The sequence below is a fragment of the Nyctereutes procyonoides genome, unplaced genomic scaffold (assembly GCF_905146905.1).
Source record: "Nyctereutes procyonoides isolate TBG_1078 unplaced genomic scaffold, NYPRO_anot_genome, whole genome shotgun sequence".
Classification (NCBI taxonomy): domain Eukaryota; kingdom Metazoa; phylum Chordata; class Mammalia; order Carnivora; family Canidae; genus Nyctereutes; species Nyctereutes procyonoides.
The window spans coordinates 83,065,755-83,088,108 of NW_026575125.1; the positions used below are offsets into that span (position 1 = coordinate 83,065,755).

At 39.9% G+C, this 22,354-nt stretch overlaps 1 protein-coding gene across 1 annotated transcript in view; it reads right to left on the minus strand.

Moving 5' to 3' along the window:
• TRPC5 (transient receptor potential cation channel subfamily C member 5) overlaps positions 1-7,411 on the minus strand; it is a 151,409-nt gene extending 143,998 nt beyond the window's left edge. Inside the window, exon 1 of the mRNA XM_055338618.1 lies at positions 7,034-7,411. Coding sequence (XP_055194593.1) covers positions 7,034-7,411 — 378 coding nt within the window. The remainder of the gene's footprint in view (positions 1-7,033) is intronic.
• Positions 7,412-22,354: the final 14,943 nt, after the last annotated feature.

Here is a 22,354-nt window from a genome sequence, read left to right on the forward strand (position 1 = left end):
GGGTGATTCTGTAACTGGACATGTGTAAAAGACCTCATACCTTGCCTAGGGTCACCCTGTTAGCTATAACCTGGGTAGCACCTCAAACTCTGAATTCTAGTCTGTCATTTTGTCTTTGAGATGAGTGGTTTTCCAGCTATGCCTGATCCTCAGGGGCCAAGGAGGTATAGGAGTATATGTGTGTGAACAAGTGGGAGCTTCAGGCCCTGATCTACACATAAACTAGGGCAGCTCTGTGTGGGTCTGTCTGTTTGACATCTGGGCAGGATTTTGTTTAATGAAAGGCTCTGCTTCTGAAAATGTTTGAAAACCACTTGCCTGACTGGCATTTCTCATGGAGAGTAGAATGGGTTACAAGGTGTCCCCTCAAAAGATATGTTCAAGTCTTAACCTCCAAGACCTGTGAGTATGACCTTATTTAGAAAAAGGGTCTTTGCAGATGTCAAGTGAAAATGAGATCATCCTACATTAGGGTGGGCCCTAAAATCAATGGCTGATATCTTTTTTTTAAGATTTTATTTATTTATTCATGAGAGACACACACACACAGAGAGAGAGAGAGAGAGAGAGAGAGAGAGAGAGAGGCAGAGACACAGGCAGAGGGAGAAACAGGCTCCATTCAGGGAGCCCGACGTGGGACTCGATCCCGGGTCTCCAAGGATCACACCCCAGGCTGCAGGCAGTGCCAAACCGCTGCACCACTGGGGCTGCCTAATGGCTGGTGTCTTATAAGAAAAAGAAGATGGAGATCAGGACCCAGAGACACAGGGAAAAGACACAGAGGAGAACTCTGTGTGATGATGGAGGCAGAGACTAATGCAGCTATAGGCCAAGGCATGGAACAGATTCTCTCTTCGGGCCTCCAGAAGGAAACAACCCTGATGATACCTTCATTCAGACTTGTGACCTCCTGAATTATGAGACAATGCATTTATTTTAAGCCTCCCAGTTTGTGGGAATTTGTTATGGCAGCCTTAGGAAACAAATACAGAGAGGGTCAGAGACCTCTTACTGAGAAATGGGTGAGGGTGGGCTTATTAAAATGCTGGTTCCAGGCCCAAACCCCAATATTCTGACTCTGTTAGGGGCTCAGCCATCTGTATTTTGACAAGTTCTCCATATGCACAACAATTAATTTTTGAGCTGGTTTTGACCAGAGACATGGATATGAGACTCTGCTGTGGATTGTAGCTGGTTTGGCTCCTCTAGCTGATGACACTCCTCTAGTGGCTCCCAGAGTCAGTGGGCCAAAGGGGAAGGCTTAAAATACAAGAAATAGGCTGGCATTAAACCTTCTATAGTACAAAACTTTTGAATTCTGAGAATTATTTAAGAGTGTTTACTCCCAAGGAATCACAAAATCTGCCACTACGCAAATAGGCTGTAGTAGTCAGGGAGTGGATGCTGCCAAGAGGGTCTGATTTCTGGAGCAGCAAGAAGACTTCAGAACAACACACACCCAAGAAGACAAAAGACTAACACCACACACACACACTCATGCATGTACAGTCTTATACCTGTCTGGTGTAGAAAATTCTGATAAAGCATCAACGTTTTTGCTTTAAGATTTGGTCTCTATTAAAGATGCAGGTTGCCAAGTGAGCGTTGATACTTGAAGCCAGTGTTAGCCACTTATGCCTGGCCTCTGATCTTTATCTGAGAGCACTTTTGATAAGCTAGAAGAGGGAAAAGAGCATGATGAGCTGAGCAAAAGGGTTCTTTTTGCCATCCTGAGGCCAAACTCTGCCTAGTAAAGCCAAAAAGGGCACTAGTTTATCCACCCAAGACTGATGGAGGTCAGCTGTGCCCAGTCCCTTGGAGAGATGGAGGAAGGCTGGTGAAAAAGCCCAGTGTTTGGATTCTGTGTGTGGGAGGGGCACCTTCCTGAGAGTAGCCTACCAAGCTGGACCTGTGGTCCTTCAGGAGGCCTGTGTTTGCTCACATCCCTGATTGCTCCCAGGTAAACAAATCCTGTTTCTATCTCCCAGAAAGGCAGAACTCCAGCACTGTGGCAGGCTGTTGTTATAGTTACTGACATATGACTTATCACAGCAATTGTCAGAGCAATGGGAGAAAATAAAATTTAGCAGAGGCTGGTGCTGGGGGTTGGTAGAGAGAGCAGAGTGGGAAGAGAAAGCTTTTGGAGAAGACTTGGGGATGGGGCTGCTGGCTTTGTGCATTTGTACATATGCTGTGATATTGGAGTATGGACAAAGGTCTTACATTGGCAGTGTGTCTGAAAGAATCTTGGGAAAAGACAGCCTGTCCCAAACAGTTTTACCCCTGTTCCATATGTCTGACATTTCACCGTTCGTTAGTGGTTCATTCCTGTGAGTTAAGCACGGCTTTTCCCCAGGGGAGGTCATGCCTTAGATTGTATTTCAGAGCAAGTTTTTCTGGTGCCTTTCTTCCTCAGGGTTTGCCAGAGTACTGGGAAATATGAGGGAGATGGGGGCCATCAAATGAGGACACAACCTATGTTCAAAACTTAGATAGGGTTGGTATTGCTAGCCTCCTCTTTGGAAACTTCCCTGTAGTCTCCTCTCTTTCACAACAGTTAGGAAGTTAAATGGGGTTGAATATTAAAGTCCAGGATATCTTATTCAATCAGCTAGCCATGCACTTTTCTGAGGGATACATGTAACTCCTTATTCATCAGCAAATATTTATATATCGGCCATTATATACTAGGCACTGGGTTAGGTAGTATTGGGGGAGAACCTGGAAACAGTTGGGCATTAGACTATGTCCAACATTTAAGAAAAAATCTAGTTACAGAGACCAAACATGTACTCAAGTAAGATTGACTAATAGTACATAGTAGCATGTGATTGGTGTCAACGGAAGGATAGAGCTAAAGGCTACACAGTCTCAGAGGTGAGCAAGGTCATCATAGAGCAGGTTATCTGGGTAACCCTTAGTTCAGAGTAACACAGTAAATCACTCGTCACTCAGGCCTTTAGCAGGGCTGTGAGGAAACAGGGCACAGAACAAATCAGTTTTTATGGGAATCGTGATACGGTCTGGGTAGGGAACATGTTCATACCTCTCTGCTTTCCTATTATTCAAATTCTGGCCTGTCCTTTCCAGAGAGCTCTCTGTCATTCACTGATCTACCCTGTCTCAGAACTCCTGTGAGGGGATTCCCAAGATTTAGCAGTATAGCCAAATGGTTACGCAGGTAGGTTTAGGAGTTAGATTGCTTGGGTTTGGATCCCGCCTCTGACACTGTGATCTTGGACAATTGATTTGACTGTGACTTGATTTTCCTAATTGGTAGAATGGGGGCAGTCATAATAGTGTCTACCTGACAGAGTCACTGGGGGGATTAAGTGAACTCAGTGGTATAAGCTGCTTAACACAGTGCTGGCTGCATACTATTTGTTTATAAAATAAGTATTTATTGAGTGATATTACAGCAACTTTCCTAATGTAGACATACAGCTGTGCTCTATTAGGTGCTGATGGAGAATGGGGGCATTCAGGCCCTTTACTCAGTGAATTTTTTATCTACTGTCTTTCTGCTCTGTCAATTCCAATGTTTGGTCTGTGTGTTATCACTTAGCTTACCTCCATTCCTTTTTGTTTAACTGGGTAGGCAAGTAGAAAAGCTATGAATTCCTTTTTAACCTAGCTTTGGTTGTATCCTATAAGGCTTGATGTCAAGTGTTTTCTTATCTAAGCACTTGGCGATTTGGGGTTTGATTCGTACTATTTTTGTTTTTTAATGTATTGTGGTATTCCATGTTTGATGACTCTGTATTTCTTTTGTCCCTACTCTATGTTCCTACTATGCTCCAAAGAAAGCGAGACCATTAAGAAACCTGCCTGAGATACCTAGGAATAAACCTAACCAAAGAAGTAAAGAATCTATACCCTAAAAACTATAGAACACTTCTGAAAGAAATTGAGGAAGACACAAAGAGATGGAAAAATATTCCATGCTCATGGATTGGAAGAATTGATATTGTGAAAAAGTCAATGTTACCCAGGGCAATTTACACGTTTAATGCAATCCCTATCAAAATACCATGGACTTTCTTCAGAGAGTTAGAACAAATTATTTTAAGATTTGTGTGGAATCAGAAAAGACCCCGAATAGCCAGGAGAATTTTAAAAAAGAAAGCCATAGCTGGGGGCATCACAATGCCAGATTTCAGGTTGTACTACAAAGCTGTGGTCATCAAGACAGTGTGGTACTGGCACAAAAACAGACACATAGATCAATGGAACAGAATAGAGAACCCAGAAGTGGACCCTCAACTTTACGGTCAACTAATATTTGATAAAGGAGGAAAGACTATCCACTGGAAGAAAGACAGCCTCTTCAATAAATGGTACTGGGAAAATTGGACATCCACATGCAGAAGAATGAAACTAAACCACTCTCTTGCACCATACACAAAGATAAACTCAAAATGGATGAAAGATCTAAATGTGAGACAAGATTCCATCAAAATCCTAGAGGAGAACACAGGCAACACCCTTTTTGAACTTGGCCACAGTAACTTCTTGCAAGATACATCCATGAAGGCAAAAGAAACAAAAGCAAAAATGAACTATTGGGACTTCATCAAGATAAGAAGCTTTTGCACAGCAAAGGATACAGTCCACAAAACTAAAAGACAACCTACAGAATAGGAGAAGATATTTGCAAATGACGTATCAGATAAAGGGCTAGTTTCCAAGGTCTATAAAGAACTTATTAAACTCAACACCAAAGAAACAGACAATCCAATCATGAAATGGGCAAAAGACATGAAGAGAAATCTCACAGAGGAAGACATAGACATGGCCAACATGCACATGAGAAAATGCTCTGCATCACTTGCCATCAGGGAAATACAAATCAAAACCACAATGAGATACCACCTCACACCAGTGAGAATGGGGAAAATTAACAAGGCAGGAGACCACAAATGTTGGTGAGGATGCGGAGAAAAGGGAACCCTCTTACACTTTTGGTGGGAATGTGAAATGGTGCAGCCACTCTGTAAAACTGTGTGGCGGTTCCTCAAAGAGTTAAAAATAGACCTGCCCTATGACCCAGTAATTGCACTGCTGGGGATTTACCCCAAAGATGCAGATGCAATGAAAGGCCGGGACACCTGCACCCCGATGTTTCTAGCAGTAATGTCCACAATAGCCAAACTGTGGAAGGAGCCTCGGTGTCCATCGAAAGATGAATGGATAAAGAAGATGTGGTTTATGTATACAATGGAATATTACTCAGTTATTAGATATGACAAATACCCACCATTTGCTTCAACGTGGATGGAACTGGAGGGTATTATGCTGAGTGAAATAAGTCAATCGGAGAAGGACAAACATTATATGGTCTCATTCATTTGGGGAATATAAATAATAGTGAAAGGGAATAGAAGGGAAGGGAGAAGAAATGGATAGGAAATATCAGAAAGGGAGACAGAACATGAAGACTCCTAACTCTGGGTAACGAACTAGGGGTGGTGGCAGGGGAGGATGGCTGGAGGTGGGGGTAAATGGGTGACGGGCACCGAGTAGGGCACTTGACGGGATGAGCACTGGGTGTTATTCTGTATGTTGGCAAATTGAACACCAATAAAAAATAAATTTATTATTAAAAAACAATAAATACTAGAACTTATAAAAAAAAAGAAAAAGAAACCTGCCTGACTCAAGGGGCTTAGGAGAAACCTGTGGGAGACAGGACCAGAAAAGAAGGGTACTGAGTGCTGGGCTTCATGTGCTGGTTTTGCTTGTAATGAGATCTTGTAGTCCCTGAAAGCATGAGAGGAATGACAGGATTGTTATGCTGTATTGGGGAGAATAAGCCAGCATCATTGCTCAAGATGGCTTGTGAAAAAGAAAGGGTTCTATATGCAGGGAATCCAGTTAGAAGATTTTCATGTTAGTGTAGGATAGTGGTTCTTAAACCTGAATGTTCATCATAGTCCCTGGAGGGCTGGTCAACACACAGTTTTTTGGGCCTCCCCCCCAGAGTTTCTCATTCCCTCAGTTTGTGGTGGGGCCTGAGAATTTGTGTTTGCATTTCTATCAAGTTTCCCTTGTGGTGCTATCTAATGCTGCTGGTCCAGGAACCACACTTTGAGAATCACTCATCTAGGAGAGAGATGATGAGGAGCACAGTGGTGGGAGGAAAGAAAATATGTAAGTGAGATTGGGGAAGAAGAAACCATAGAGCTTGGAGATTGGACACAGATGCAAGGAAAAGGAAAGACTCAAATATGATTCCAGAGTATTAAATCTAAGTGCCTCAGAGGGTAGGAGGGTCACAGAGGCAAAACCCCAACTATTTAGGGCTGGAATGCAGTTGCATCACAGGCATTGAGAAAATACATGAGCCCCCGTGTCCTCTGCATCTATGCCATGGCATTCATGTTTAAAGGTCTTCTTGTCATTCTCCAGGAGAGAGGCTGGTGAGAGGGACAAATCCCATGTCTGTGTTTGGTTTCCTCCTTTTTTAAAAAAGATTTTATTTAGTTTTGCGCATGCACATGCCTGTGCATGAGAGAGAGAGAGAGAGAGAGTGCACAGCATGAGGGGCAGAGGGAGAAGCAGACTCCCTATTGAGCAGGGAACCTGATGTGGGACTCAATTCCAGGACCTTAGGATCATGACCTGAGCCAAAGGCAGATGCTTAACTGACTGAGCCACCCAGGCATTCCTGGTCTCTTCCTTTCTAGAATGTAACCTTTGAGTAGAGGAAGAAAATGAAGCTAGGGAGCAGGAGGTAGATAGGGTAGAAGGAGCTTAGATATTCTGGAAATGGAGTGCACACTTTCAGGTTGCTAGGTATTGAATGTATATGGGCAAATGCTCACAGGAAAAAGACAAATGAGGAAAACTCAGTGTGGGCCATGCAGGGTAGCTCTAGGATACTGAGATCACTGATGCTATTTCTGAAAAGAGAGTGTTGCCATCATAGGGCTTCTTAACTCCAGCCTACCTGACCTTCCCTAGTTTCAAGGCTTCTGATTCAGGGGCCTTATTGTTCCTGGCTGTTTCCCCAGCCTGCAGGGATTTCTCTTACCTGCTTCTCTCCACTTGGCCGCCTGTAACTGAGCAGAAGCTCCACAGCACCCACCACCTCCTTGCGGATGGCGTAGAGCAATGCATCACCTACATACACGCTGTGGTTCAGCAGTAGCTCCATGATCTCCAAGTTCTCATTCTCAATGGCAATAAGCAGGGCACTCCGGCCCAGAGGATCCATGCAGTTGATGTTGACATTGTAGTAGATCTCAGCCTCCTGTAGGGCCTGCTTCACGGTAGCATAGTCCCCCTTCTCCACCGCATTGAGGAAAGCCTTCTCTTCTGCAGAGAGCTCAGTCTCAGCCCTCACAATTTGCAGGGGGATGCGATCTCTGTATGGTGAGTAGTTGACTTTTTTGTAGTAGAGTTGGGCCATGGTTCATAGCAATTTAGCAACCTGTGAGAGAGGAAGACCAAAGAGAGTCTTAGGTGCTTGAAGATCTCAAGTGGCCAGTTTATGGAGGCAGCCTGGCTAAGGGGTTGGAAAATCAACTGTTTTCACATCAGATCTTTCTCTTCTTGCAAAAGGGTATAGTAGAAAAAGCCCAGACTTTTGGGTGGGAAAGACCTTGGTTCAAGTCCTGGCTCTGCAACCTTGGATAAGTTACTCAAGCCCACTGTACTTCAGTTTATTATTATTAAGGTTATCAATTGTAATAGCATTAATAGCAGTTATCACTTAGTTACTGTTTACTGTGTACCAGTGCTATGTACCAGTGCTATGCTAGAGAATAATTCCTTCTTCATAAAGCTATTTTGAGAATCAGATGAGATATTATCAAGAAGTTGGCACAGTGTTAACCTCCTAAGACATGGCACAAATTATTTCTTTCCCTTCTGAAGACACTCATAATACTTCTGATTGATGATGCAAAGTTGGAGTTACCTTTGACCAGTTTTTTCATGCTAACTGAAACCCAACTTCTTGCTGCTGCTCACTGGAGAGCAGGTAATGGCTCCAAGAGACCAAAGTCAAGTACTGCCTCTACCTATTCATAATTTTGTCCTCTACCACTTGAAATCAAGGAGCTGATGGATCTGATAATCTGTTCGATTCAGTTCTCAGAAGTGAATGGTCTATTTTATATGCATCACATCTAAAACCAGATTTCAATGGAGTTGATTTTAAAGTAAAACCTATTATTGAACTCCTACAATGTGTTTAACTTTCTCTGGGAAACCAAGAAGGCAGTCTTTACCTTCAATTGTATAAAATGAATAGCAGTTTAGAGTTCTTGCCTCATAGTTTACAGCTCAAATTTATGCATGATCCTTGCTGACTCCTTGTACTAGTCCCGTGGGATAGGAATGTTTATCCTCCCCAGGGGAGAAGATGAGGCTCAGAACCATAAGGTGACTGGCTTCCCTTTATCTCCCATCCCTGGGCCCTCCAGGACCCTCTGGAGGCTGAGCTGGGTAGATCAATTTAAGTGTCTCATTACCAAACTGTTCTGCCAGCAAAAGGAAATGGATGTGATAAAGGGCCACTTGTCTCATCTCCTGAATGGAAGAGAAGATGAAGACATGAAGCTTCTACAAATGTTTGCCTCACTCTTCCAGGTAATGACATCCTTGCTTTGGCAGAGAAAGAAGCATATATTATACCAAGTGACATTTGCAATTCATGTGCTTGTGATCTTCTGGGAAGTTAGTATTTGAAGGTGAGTGTCACCTCTTGCCCTGAACAAGCCCAAATGACAAATTTCTCTCTGCATCCAAGTCTCAGGAGAGCCGGGTACTGTTTGGCTGTCTTGAGAAGTACTGATATTTTTCTGTGCTACTTTCAAGTAACTCAGCAGTGGCTAAAGGGAAGTGACACTTAGAGTAGGCATTTGCCAATAAACAGCAAATGACTTTAATAATACTAATTGTAGACTGCCACTCTATCTCCACGATAAAAAAAAAAAAAACAAGGATGAGGAAGAAGAGACAGTGTGATCTCCTGAAGGGAGACTCAACAACCCGATTCAGGTTATATTTATTTAATCAATGTAAACACACTGGAAGCCTGCAGCGCACTTTGCACTATGCTAGTCACTTTGGGAGGATAGGAAAGAATAGGTCCATGCCTTCATCATCTCTCACTTAAACCATTTCACAAACTTACAGTTGGTCATCCTCATTCTATTCTCTTCCCCTCTGCATGGTCTTTGGCACCACCCCCAAGTTGTCCCATGGAATATACATCTGATTCCATTTTACTCTCCTCCTTGATTAGTTTCTTGCTACTCTTGTGATGAAATCAACATTCCTTTCTGAGGGCTCCTAGGTCTGGGCTTGTGTTTACCTCTTCAAATTCTTGCTCTCATCCGCTATTCTTTAGCCTCATGGAACTTCTTTTGATTCTCCCAACATGCCAAGCGTTTTTGCCACCTCAAGACCTTTGATTATGTCCTAGAATGCTCTTTGCCAGCTTTCTTCATCTCGCAAGCCTCAACAAAATGTCACCTCCACAGAGTAGCCCTCATTAGCCACCTTTTCTAAAGTAGTTCCTTCATACTCTTCTCTCCATTGTATTCTCTTCTTTTTAATGCTTATCACAATTTGTAGTTACATATATCTTTTTCTTACTGAATAATCATCTCTTCCGTCCAATTTGCTTTAAATCTTAAGTTCAGGGACTGCACTGTCCTGTTTTTATAGAACCTGCACCTAGCCAAGTTCCTGGCATGCCCTGAATGCTTGACATATATTTGATGAATAGATGAGTAAACTTTCCATGATATTCTCTCATCTTTCTCCATCTCACCCTAAGTTCTAGCCATACCGAGCCATGCTTTCTGAGTTCCCCTTTTATAATCATACCTTTGGGGGATCCCTGGGTGGCGCAGCGGTTTGGCGCCTGCCTTTGGCCCAGGGCGCGATCCTGGAGACCCGGGATCGAATCCCACATCGGGCTCCCGGTGCATGGAGCCTGCTTCTCATCTGCCTGTGTCTCTGCCTCTCTCTCTTTCTCTCTCTGTGACTATCATAAATAAATAAAAATTTAAAAAAATTTATAATCATACCTTGGCACATAGCTTCATTCTACTCTCTCTTCCTGATAAATTTCTTCTCAGCTTCAGCACTTTGCTCATAGTTCTTCTCTGTGAACTTTTCCCCCAACAGCTTCAGAAAGTTAGCTAATCTCCCTCTGAGTTCTCCACTGTTACTTTGATGACTTTTTTTCCAATGTCACCTAACTGCATGTTTGTCTTTCTGCCACTAGGGTAGGAGTACCTTGATTCCTGCCTTCTAAGTACTCACAGAGGGTTTGGAACATGACAGGTGCTTGACAAGTGAATGTTTAATGAACAAATATCTAACTTTGGAGGGTTGGCATGGTCATGAAGTGCTAAATTATGTGGCACTGATTTGATTTTTTTGCGATTTCAGGAAGGGCTCAGTGAGGGCTGAAGATTGCAGAGAAGGTTTCATGGAGGAGGTAGCTCTAAGCCAGTCTTTGGAAGATGAATTAAATGTGAAAATGTAAGGGTAGTACAGTCACTGCAGAGCATAAGAACAACAGTGGTGAGATTGATCACGGCCTAGTTGGAGGGAGCATAGTTTTCGGGCTATAATAAGGTACAAAGATTGGAGGTGAGCTAAAATTCCAAGCCAAGAGCTCATAACCTCAGTTTTCCCATCTGAAAAATGACCTTAAATACTTGTTGCCCATTTACTACTTAAGAGGTTACCATGGGAGAGAAGGCTAGATGTCTTTTCAGATGGTGTCATAGCACGGTTCCTGCGGGAAGATCTTGTCCACTTCTGTAAGGAAAAGCTGTGGGGTAAACTGAAGACAAATGTGTCCTAGAACAGTATGAGAAGGAGGGGAACTAACTAAATCTGTGCCCTATTATATGCCAGGCACTATGCCAGGAGCTAGTGCAACAAAATAATTAGTAGAGTTTTGAATATTTACTATGTCCCAGGCACTGTTCCAGGGCAGGACTATTACTACTACTGCTTCCTGTGCTAATAGTAGTACTAATGAAGGCGACAAGCAGTACCATTCATTGAGCTTTCACTATGTACCAGATGTGTGGGTTATAGTAGTAAAGAAAGAAGACAGTAAAATCATGGTGATTTGAGACTTGAAGTAAGTATAATTGGATTATATATAGTCAATTCAGAGTCTAGATTTACTTTTCTTTTTTTTTGGGTATCATATTTATTTTTATTTTTTTTTATAAATTAATTTTTATTGGTGTTCAATTTACCAACATACAGAATAACACCCAGTGCTCATCCTGTCAAGTGTCCCCCTCCGTGCCCGTCACCCATTCACCCCCACCCCCCGCCCTCCTCCCCTTCCACCACCCCTAGTTCATTTCCCAGAGTTAGAAGTCTTTATGTTCTGTGTCCCTTAGATTTACTTTTCATCTCTTGCATTTGAAGTTGGTCTAGTCTATTGCATTTCCAGTGAGCTGTGCTATGAGAAGCCTCGTAGTATTCCCCATGGAGAGAAACATCTCCTCCAGAGGTTTGCCTGAGAGTGTACTATTAGGGAATCACTCCTTTGCTTTAAGGCACAACATCTCTAAAACTACGGCTGGAAGGAATATGAAATCATGGGGCTAACAACATCCACCTTAATGTGGATTCCTTGATAACAAAAGTGGCTGTAGCCTTGGGAGTACAGAAACGTGTGTCTATAAGGTCAGGGAAGAGGTGGTGAAGGGGAAAGGAGAGGCCTGGTGTCCAGTCTTGGAAATCTCTTTTATGTATCCATGCCCAGCTCTACACTACACATTGACAGTGATGTAAAATGGGTTCTCTGCATTGTCTGTCTACATGTAGGATTATGTAGACATCTAATGACTTGCCTAGTATCCTCCCCTCTTCCATTCTCCACAGCTGGTGCCATCTGATCCTTCCTTACAGCTATAGCCTCAGCCTTGCTCTAGGCTGAGACCAATCCTTTCTTTTTTTTTAAATTTTTATTTATTTATGATAGTCACACACACACACAGAGAGAGAGAGAGAGAGAGAGAGGCAGAGACACAGGCAGAGGGAGAAGCAGGCTCCATGCACCGGGAGCCCGACGTGGGATTCGATCCGGGTTCTCCAGGATCGCGCCCTGGGCCAAAGGCAGGCGCCAAACCGCTGCGCCACCCAGGGATCCCCAATCCTTTCTTCATATGCTTGTTGTTAGTCCTACTTTGCCATTATTCTGGGAACAAATACCTAATGATAAAGTTTCTGGCATCTCTTGAGGATGTATTATTGGGAAGGTTCCTTCCCATTACCCTTTACCTTTATACTTGGCAGATTGTACTCATTTGCCATTAACATAAGCCAAGAGATGAGGTTGGCTTTTCCATTATTATGCACTGGGATTGAGGTGTGTTCTTAACTGAACAAAACAAAACCAGCCAGCACTTCATGCCATTTCTACAAGTGAACCTCACTTGTAGAATGTAGTCCACCAAGTAAGGAACATTAGGAATGGTCTAACAGTCTGCCTCAGGGGGCTTATAATGTTCTCTCTTTTCTGTGCTGCTAGCCAGAGGAAATTGTCTAATGGGATCTATGACATTTGTAGGCTTAAATGATTCGATTTAAAGAGCTAAATCAATGGGTGGGAAGGAGGCCAGGGCACAAATCCCAGCCCAGATCAATGCCCAGCTCAGGACTTTGTCTGTGAGGAGGAAAGCTTAGCTTTCCACTTAACTAAAAAAAGTGTATTTAGAGAGAGATGGTATCTGTGTATGGCTTACACTCTGTGCTATAAGCATTGAGCTTGAATAGTGAAGGCCTTGTGACCTCTCACCCTTATCCATGCCTACTTATCCACTTCTGCATCTCTTCAGAGCCCTTTAAGACAAATTTGTACAATCTCAGGTATAAATGGTGGATAACAAGCACATTCAATGAATATGTACCAGGCACTGTGATAGAAGCTGATGATGATGGCTAAGTGGCTTAAAGTTGTACCTCCTCTAGGAAAAGATTATATTTAAAGAGGAACTTGAATGCCCAATCCCAAAAGTAACTAAAGTGGAATTTTTATGTACAAAGGCACAGGAGTGGGCTAGTCTGAGGAATACTGTGTGTGTGTGTGTGTGTGTGTGTGCGCACACACACACATACATATTTGGTGGAGTATTGATTTTTAGAGCATTTTGGCTCTTTCATAGTACCACTTCAAGAACTTCCTAATTTTACTTTATTTTGTTTTATTTTTAAAAAAGATTCTATTTATTTATTTGACAGAGAAAGAGAGAGCACAAGCAGGGGGAGTGGCAGGAAGAGGGAGAAGCAAACTCCCCATTGAGCAAGGAGCCAGATGTGATGTGGGGCTTGATCTCAGGAACCTGGGATAATGACCTGAGCTGAAAGCAGACGTTTAACGGACTGAGCCACCCAGGTGCCCCATGAGAACTTCCTAATTTTAATGTAATAATACTAATCTTACATAGAAAGGTCCAGATCTTGAACTTCCTGCAGGGGACCTCAAAGGTCATCTAGAAAAATCCGCTGCCCAATGAAAAAGTCCCCTTGACAATATCCTTGTTAAGTGATTATTCAGCTAATGAGTGCTTCCACCAATGGGGAACTCATCACTTTCTTACCTGCGTGGTAAATGCTGACTTTCTGCAAATGCTTTTCTATGTCGAGCTGAAATACCCTGCCTACAATTTCTATTCGATTGTCCTAGTTCTTTTCTCTAGAGCAGCACTGAGCAAAACTCTTTCTTCTGCACGAGAACCCTTCAAATGTTTGATTTCAGCTCTCATGTCTCTCTCTACCTTGAGTCTCCCTTTCTCTGGAATTATGATCATTCTAGTAGTTTGCTTCTAGTTACACTATATTTTGTTTCTTTTATTTATTTTATTTTATTTTTTTAAATTTTTATTTATTTATGATAGTCACAGAGAGAGAGAGAGGCAGAGACACAGGCAGAGGGAGAAGCAGGCTCCATGCACCGGAAGCCCGATGTGGGATTCGATCCCGGGTCTCCAGGATCGCGCCCTGGGCCAAAGGCAGGCGCTAAACCGCTGCACCAACCAGGGATCCCCTATTTTGTTTCTTTTAAAATATGATGCTCTGAAATGAAGCTAGTGCTCTAGAATGGTCAGGCCAGCACAGACTACACTGTGGCTATTTTTTCTTCATTCATACATTCAGCAATGCTTTGTTGAGGTCAAGATACACTATTGTTTCAGGAGGCACTTTAAGCCCTCCTACATAGTCTATTGCAGTATTGTTTCTCATTTGTTTAAGTCTTATCAATTCAAGAATTTCATTACAAATAATAATAAATTAACATTAAGCACTAATCATATGCCAGATACTATGTTACTAAATGCTTCATATGCATTATTTAAATTATTTTTCACTTTTAGACAGTTACTGTTATAATCTCCCACTTCACAGATAAGGAATCTGAAGCACAGAGAGGTTAAGTAAATTACTTTAGTTCACACAGCTAGTAAGTGGTGGCTTGGGATTAGAGCCAAACTTCTGACTCCAGAGTCTACATTTTTAACTACTTGTATGAAAGTAGGCTCTTTTATATGCTTCATAATGCCTATAATAGCGCCAGGAATAGTAGATATTCAGTATTTCAATTCAACAAATACTTGTTATGTATCTACTGTTTGTCAGGCCCAGCATACTTAGTAGTGGGACCTTTAAGCAACCCCCAGTCTAGAGAGAGAGAAAAATGAAAATACTTTAAATGTACTGTCATATGATTAGGATTCTAACACATAGTAGGGATATGAAGGAGGAAGTGTTCAACCCTACCTGGGGAGGTAATTGAAGAGAAAGTAATATTGGAGCTATGGCTTGAAAAGTTGGTAGGAGTTTGCTAGATAGCAGTGTAGGGATGGTCATCCTAGGTAACACACACAATATGTGCTTAGGCATGGATATATAAAACACAGTGTTATTTTAAGAGAACACTGACTTTCTATTCTTCATACCTCTCAAGCATGTGACCACCTTGGTACCTTTGCACATGTAGTTTGCTGCCTATAATCTTCTTCCAGCAGATCTTCACAATCTCTCTCTTAAACATACAAGCTTCAGATCAAATGTTATCTCCTCAGTAAGCCTTCCTAGACACTTTTTCTAATGGAGCAAGCCTCTCAAATGTTCCTCTCCATCTCATTACCCTGACTTGTTTTTCTTCAAGAAAACACTACCACTATTCAAAATGATCATATTTATATTTGTTATTTTAAGAACTAGCTTTCCCAATCAAAATGTAAAGTTCATAATAACAAGAACCTTATCTGTCATATTTACTACTCTATACCCAGAGCCTGGCACATAGTAGGCTCTCAATAAATTTGTATGGAATTGCTAAATGAAATGATGGTGAGGATAGAGATGGGGTAATGTTCTGTTGGTAGAGCTCTGCTTTTGTTTGTGTGTTTAACCTCCTCCCCTCCATGCAGCCATGTGCTGAGGCAATAAACCTCTCCTTCTTTCAAGGAAAAAAGCCTCATTTAGTCTACGACTAAGTCAGTATTGGTAATTTCATTTCTTTGGCCAGTGATTGATCTAGGTTTGAGTATTTGTTGCAATTCTGGCCAATGAGATGTCCTGGAGGGCTTCTGAGGAAGGTTTCTTTGTTCTGAAAAAGAGATGTAAAAAAAGAAATATTTCCCTTTTTGCCTCTGAATGTTGTCATTTGCTTGTGATACCAAAGAATTTGGAAGCCACCTTGGAACTCTGAGGAATAACCAACCTAAAAGATTCAGCCTACATGCTAAGGATGGCATACATCAAGTCCTTTATGATGTCTTTGAGCCATTGAATTAACCAATCTAGGAGTTGCTCAATTTCTAGCCTTTTAGTTGTGTGAGATAAAAACTCCCTTTTTGTTAACCCACTTTTAGGCCTGCTTTTCTTTTACAAGAAGCTGAAGACATCTTAAGTGACTATATTTTCTGAAAAATTAAAACCATAAATATTTTCTGAAAATTAAAACCAAAATTAAACCATAAATAAATGGAAAAACTGACCAGATTAGTAAACATAGAAGAAATTAAAATAGTTTGAAATTAAAAATCATTCCACTCAAGTGGTTTCACAGCTGTATATATAGAACTTTAAAAAATATAGATGGCTATTTTGATATTAAAGATAGTTCAAATTATGCAAAAGGAATTCATTCTACAGAGCAAGCGTAATATTAATGCCAAAATCTAATAAAGATGACCTAAGACGAAAACTATAGACTTCCTCCAAAAAAAACTATAGACTGTTTCAATCATGAAAATAATTCCAAAAACTCTAAATAAAATATTAGCAAATTATAAAGCAGTAGTGAATTTGAAGAATAATACATTATAACCAAGTGGAATTTATCCTAAGAATGCAAGCATGGTTCAACGTGAAGAAATTGTCAATATAATTCAATAAATAAGTCAATGACTTCAAGGAAAGGAAGGATTTCATGATATCAATACATGAAAAGAAACTTGATGTAACTCGGTATCTATTTAAAAAAAACTAAAGTTGGAACAGAAGTAAACTACTTAAACACAAAAACACTATTTACCTCAGAGCAATAATAAATATAATAAGTTGTGAAATACTGCATCCATTGCCATTAAAATCAAGAACAAGATAGGGACGCCACAAGTAGCACTATTATTCAATTTTAAAGTTCTGGCTATTGTATTAAGAGGACATGAAAGTATGATAAGTATTTAGCAGAGGATACAAAATTACTTTTATATTTACATGATGTAATTGTATACTAAAACAATCCAAGAAAACTTTACAAAGATCTGTTAGACCTAACAAGGAACTTTGGGAAGGTGAAAGAATGTAAGAAAAATATACAAATAACGATAGCTTTAAAAAACTTAACCATAATCATCACTATCACTCAGAAATTGAAATGTAAAAAATCCAGTGCATAATAGTGCCATCTTAAGATGTCCAGGAGTTAATTTATTTAAAAGGGAACAGGATCCAAGTAAAAGAAGTTACTGAAGGGTATAAAGCAAGACTGAAGAGAACAGAGAAGCACATTTTGTTGCTGAATAGAAAGACTCACACTAATAAAAAATATAATTTCTTAATTAAATTAAGATATAAATTACAAAAAGTATACCATTTAGGTTTTATTTTTAAAAATATTTTATTTATTTATTTATTTATTTATTTATTTATTTATTTATTTATTTATGAAAGACACAGAGAGGCAGAGACATAGGCAGAGGGAGAAGCGGGTTTTCCGTGGGGAACCTGATGGTAGGATTCAATCCCAGGATCCCAGGATCATGACCTAAGCCAAAGGCAGATGCTCAACCACTGAGCCACCCGGGTGGCCCTGTCATTCAGATTTTATATGGAGCTGGACAGAAAAATTAAAGTTTAAGTGAAAGAATAAATGTGTAAATATTTCCATAAAATTTTTGATTAAGAAAAAGAGACATAAAAAATGGCAAAGTAGAGAATTCAAAAAACCCATCTCTCCACTAATGCATCTATCATAAAAAACTATCATAGCTAAAAACATCAGAATCAACTTTTTCTGAACTCTGGTATTTAATAAAAACTTAAAAGAATAAGATGAGTACTTAATGAAGAAAGAAGCCACTAAATTTTGGTAAGAGAATTTTGTAGCATTTTCACTGAACTTCCTGCCTACCATCTCCCACTCTTTTAGCTTAGATAAAGCTTTGGAGACAGTGGCCCACATTCCTAGTGGTGGCTTGCTGGTACCAGCAGGCCAATATGGATTTTGTTCTCAAGGAATTGTGACTGTAGGTTTTGACAGGTTAATGCATATGTATTGAATTGCTGCATGTAAAAAGAGCGATCAGCTGACAAGATTGCTCTTGTTTTTCTTTAAAGATATATTTATTTTTTCCAGAGAAGTGGGGAGGAGCAGAGGAAGAGAGAGAGAGAGAAACTCTAAGCAGACTCTGTGCTGAGCATGGAACCCCATGTGGGGCTCAATCTCATGACCCTGAGATCACAACCTGAACTGAAACTAAGAGTTGGATGCTTAACTGACTGTGCCCCCCAGGCTCTCCAGGTTTACCTTTGTTCTATATCCCACCACCTTCCTTAGAATTTTCTCAGAGTTAGAGTTGCCTTCCCTGTAGTATTTGCCAAATTATGAACAGCAGATTTGAGCAAGCAGGGGATAGAATCAGTGAAACTGAAGATATATCAATTGAAATTATCCAGTATGAGGGGCAGAAAGGAAAAGGTAATGAAGAGAAATGAATAGCACCTCAGTTGTATGTGAGACACTTACTAAGTGTACCAACAGATGCATAATGGGGGTTGTAGACGGAGAAGAGAGAAAAAATGTCAGAAAGTATATGTGAAGAAATAATGGCCAAAATATTCCACAATTTGATGAAATACATCAATCTACCCAAGAAGATTAACAAACTCTAAGAAGGCTAAACTCAAAGAGATGCCACACCAAGACACATTACAATCGAACTATCAAAAGACAAAGAAGCAATCTTTAATGTAGCAAGAGAAGTGATTTGTCACAGACAAGGGATCCTCAATAAAATTAGCCAATTTTTCTTCAGAAACCATAGAATTCAGAAGGCAGTAGTGTAATATGTTTAAAATGTTTATAGAAAAGAACCCCCCCAAAAAAATAAAAATAAAAAAAAGAAAAGAAAAGAAAAAAAGAAAAGAAAAGAAAAAACCCTTCTCAGGGATACCCGGGTGACTCAGTGGTTGAGTGTCTGCTTTTGGCTCAGGGTATGATCCCGCTTCCAGGGATTGAGTCCCACACTGGGCTCCCTGTGGGGACCCTGCTTCTCCCTCTGCCTATGTCTCTGCCTCTCTCCCTATGTCTCTTATGAATAAATAAAATCTTAAAAAACCCTTCTCAACCTAAATTCAATACTCTGCGAAACTATCCTTCAAAAATGAAGGTGAAATGAAGACATTCCCAGATAAACAAAAGCTGAAGGAGGTTTTTCTTTTTAATATTTTATTTATTCATTCATGACACACACACACACACACACACAGAGGCAGGTGCTAAACCACTGAACCACCCAGGGATCCCCTGAAGGAGTTAATTATCAGTAAACCTGCCCTACAAGAAATGCTAAAGGTAGTCCTTCAGGCCAGACAGCAATTCAAAACCATATGTAGAAATAAAGAACACTGGTAAAGATAAATGAATACCTAAATATAAAAGCCAAAATTCTTATACTTTTTGGTTGTAAGTCTTCTTATTTTCTATATAAGATTTAAAAGACAAATGCATAGAACAAAAATTATAAGTCTATGTTAATGGATGCACAGTATATAAAGATGTAAACTGTGACAATAATAACATAGAGGAGGAGGAATGGAGCTGCATTGGAACAGAGTTTTTATACTTTTAAAGTTATGCTATTATTAACTGAAACTAGCTTGCTATACATAGAAGTTGTTGATATTAATCTCCAAGATAGAAATTAAGAAAATAATTAAAAACATATGGAATAGACCTCTTTTTGCTACACCTGACTGGCTCAGTCAGTAGAGCATAAGACTCTTGATCTTGGTCACAAGTCTGAGTCCCATGTTGGGGGTAGAGTTCACTTAAAAAATGTATATAATAGGAAATGAGAAGTAAATCAGAACAATAAATTATAAAAAAGATAAACACAAAAGAAGGCTATAATGAAGGAATTGAGAAATAAAAAATATCTCAGACAAATAAAAAACAAATAGCAAAATGGCAGAAATAAGTCCAGTAATTACAGTCTGAAGTATTTGGGTGAGGGCAACACTAGACAATGATATTCCCTTTAGATATATTGGTGTTGGAGGGAGTTTTTTGGGTGGGGGTGGAGAATAAGAAAGGAAAGATCCAGCCAGCATCTGCAGCACAGCATTGAGATCTAGTAATATAGAGTTAAGAATCATCAGCATATTGATCAAAGGTTCTCAAATCTGGCTGCACATTAAAACCACCTGAGGACCTCTTTAAAAAATATCCATGTTTGGGTCATAGTACCTCTCCCCCCTCCACACTGATGCTTAAGAATAGTGCCCGAGGTGAATGTAATATGCAGCTGAGATTGAGTACCATTATCATAAGGTAACTTCAGTGAGATTGCAAAGAGATCAGGGGAACTGGAGAGGAAATTTCTAGAGTGGAGAAAGGTCTAGATCTCCACTGTCCAGTATAGTAGCTGCTAGCCACATGTAGCTATGTAAATCTAAATGAATTAAAATGAGATGAGATAAAAAAATTCAGCTCTGCTGTTATACAAGTCACATTTCAAGCACCTAATAACCACAGGTGACTCATGACTACCATAGTGAACAGCACAGATAGAGAGCATTTTCATCATTACCGGGAGTCCAACAGGACAAGTGCTGGATGACCCAAATGTCTCTTCTACCTCAAAATGTCTATACCAGAGAGGACTTTTTCAAATGCAGGATAGAAATATATAGTATCTGTGCTAAAATGTGGGTACTTTCATTTGCATAATACATTTTCATGGCTATGGATATGTGGTGTTTTTATTTCTGTAATGTCCTCAACTCTTTATTCCTTTCTCTTTGATGTCCAGAGGAGTTATGTAGAACTGCTGGCAGCCGGATTAAATTGATGTTTTTCATTTTTACTAGAGGGAAGGTATGAACAAAAAATATGTATGTTTTCCTCAAGACATTCAGCTGAATCAGGAAGTTTAAATCTGTTGCTCAACATTTATTATCACTTTGTCTGCATGATGTTCCTTGAGGTAGTCAAGGGAAAGGCAGAATGTGATAATGTTGATTACAGTAAATAATAGACAGTGTAATTGGTTAAAAGTCTTACATCTGATTATTAGTCTTCGGACTGGCTTTCATCCCAGATTCCACAGGCCATGAGAAATGAGTGTCTCCTTTCTGTCACTTTGGAATCTAAAGTGACAGTGTGCACATAGGAGCTTATTGGCCAAACAATCCTTAAATGGGGCAGAAGGACTTCTTTATAAGTTTTATTTATCCCTTTTGACTGGAATTGCCATCTTCCAGTAATTTGCCAAAATGATCAACATAAAGGGAAAGAGGAGAGTTACCTGCTATATGTTCTTTAGGCCTTTTAGAAAACATGGAATTGTTCCTTGCGCCACATACATGCAAATCTACAAGAAAGGTGATATTGTAGGTGTTAAGCAAATGGGCACTGTTCAAAATGGAATGTCCCACAAATATTACCATGGCAAAACTGGAAGAGTCTACAATGTTACCCAGCATGCTGTTGGCATAATTGTAAACAAGTTAGAGGCAAGATTCTTGCCAAGAGAATTAATGTATAAATTGAGTATATTAAGCATTCAAAGAGCCGAGATAGCTTTCTGAAGCATGTGAAGGAAAATAATCAGAAAAAGAAGGGAGTCAAAGAGAAAGGTACTTGGGTTCAGCTAAAGTGCCAGCCTGCTGTACCCAGAGAAGCACAGTTTTTGAGAACCAATGGAAAGGAGCCTGAGCTGCTGGAACCCATTCCCTATGAATTCATGGCATGATAAGTGTAAAACAAAACAAAACAACTCAATACTGCAATAAATAAATAAAATTTTATTTATGCTAATATTTAGGGAATATGATGAGTGAGAGGTACACAGGAGTTCTTTTACTATTCTTACACCTTTGTATGTGTCTGAAATAATTTTAAAATAAAAAATTACTTAAATCAGAAAATCATGAATTTTCATGAAAAAAATCAAACAATTTCCTTAAACAAGGATTCCCAGTCTTCCCCCTATGCATTTTAAGTGAGTTCATTCTGTATATACATTTTCTATCAGTTTTCTTCACTTAATATCTTGTAAGAATTTCCCATACATTATTATCAATAATATCACTCTTTAAATCATCTGCCCTTTCTATCACCAATTTCCCTAGTGGAAAAGTGACTCTGCTAGGTGAGATTGAGGCAGTATGGTTTAATACCATCATATGTTAAAATATCATGTTAAATAGCCATTTGATATTTTATTGGATTGGATCAAGTATACCATAATATACTTAACTAGTCTCCATTTTGGTGATCTTTAGGGTGTCTCCAGTTTATCTCTACTGTTATAAACAAAGCTGTGATTTTTTTTTACATATTTTTTTAATATTCAAAGTTTTTTGCTCAGTATAGTGTCCCAGAAAGTCGAATTACTGAGTCAAAAACCAGGTGCATTTTTAAAGATATGTACTGTCAAATTTCTTTTAAAATTGTGTTATTTACCAGTAGTAGCTCTATAAAGGGAAATAAACCTTAGAATACCCAGAAAACAGAAATGGACCTCACTTTTCTTGTGTATAATTAATGATATAAAGCCCCTTCCCTCTCAAATATTCTAAGATTCTGTGATTCTGTAACAAATGGGTAATGAAGTACATTTTGCAT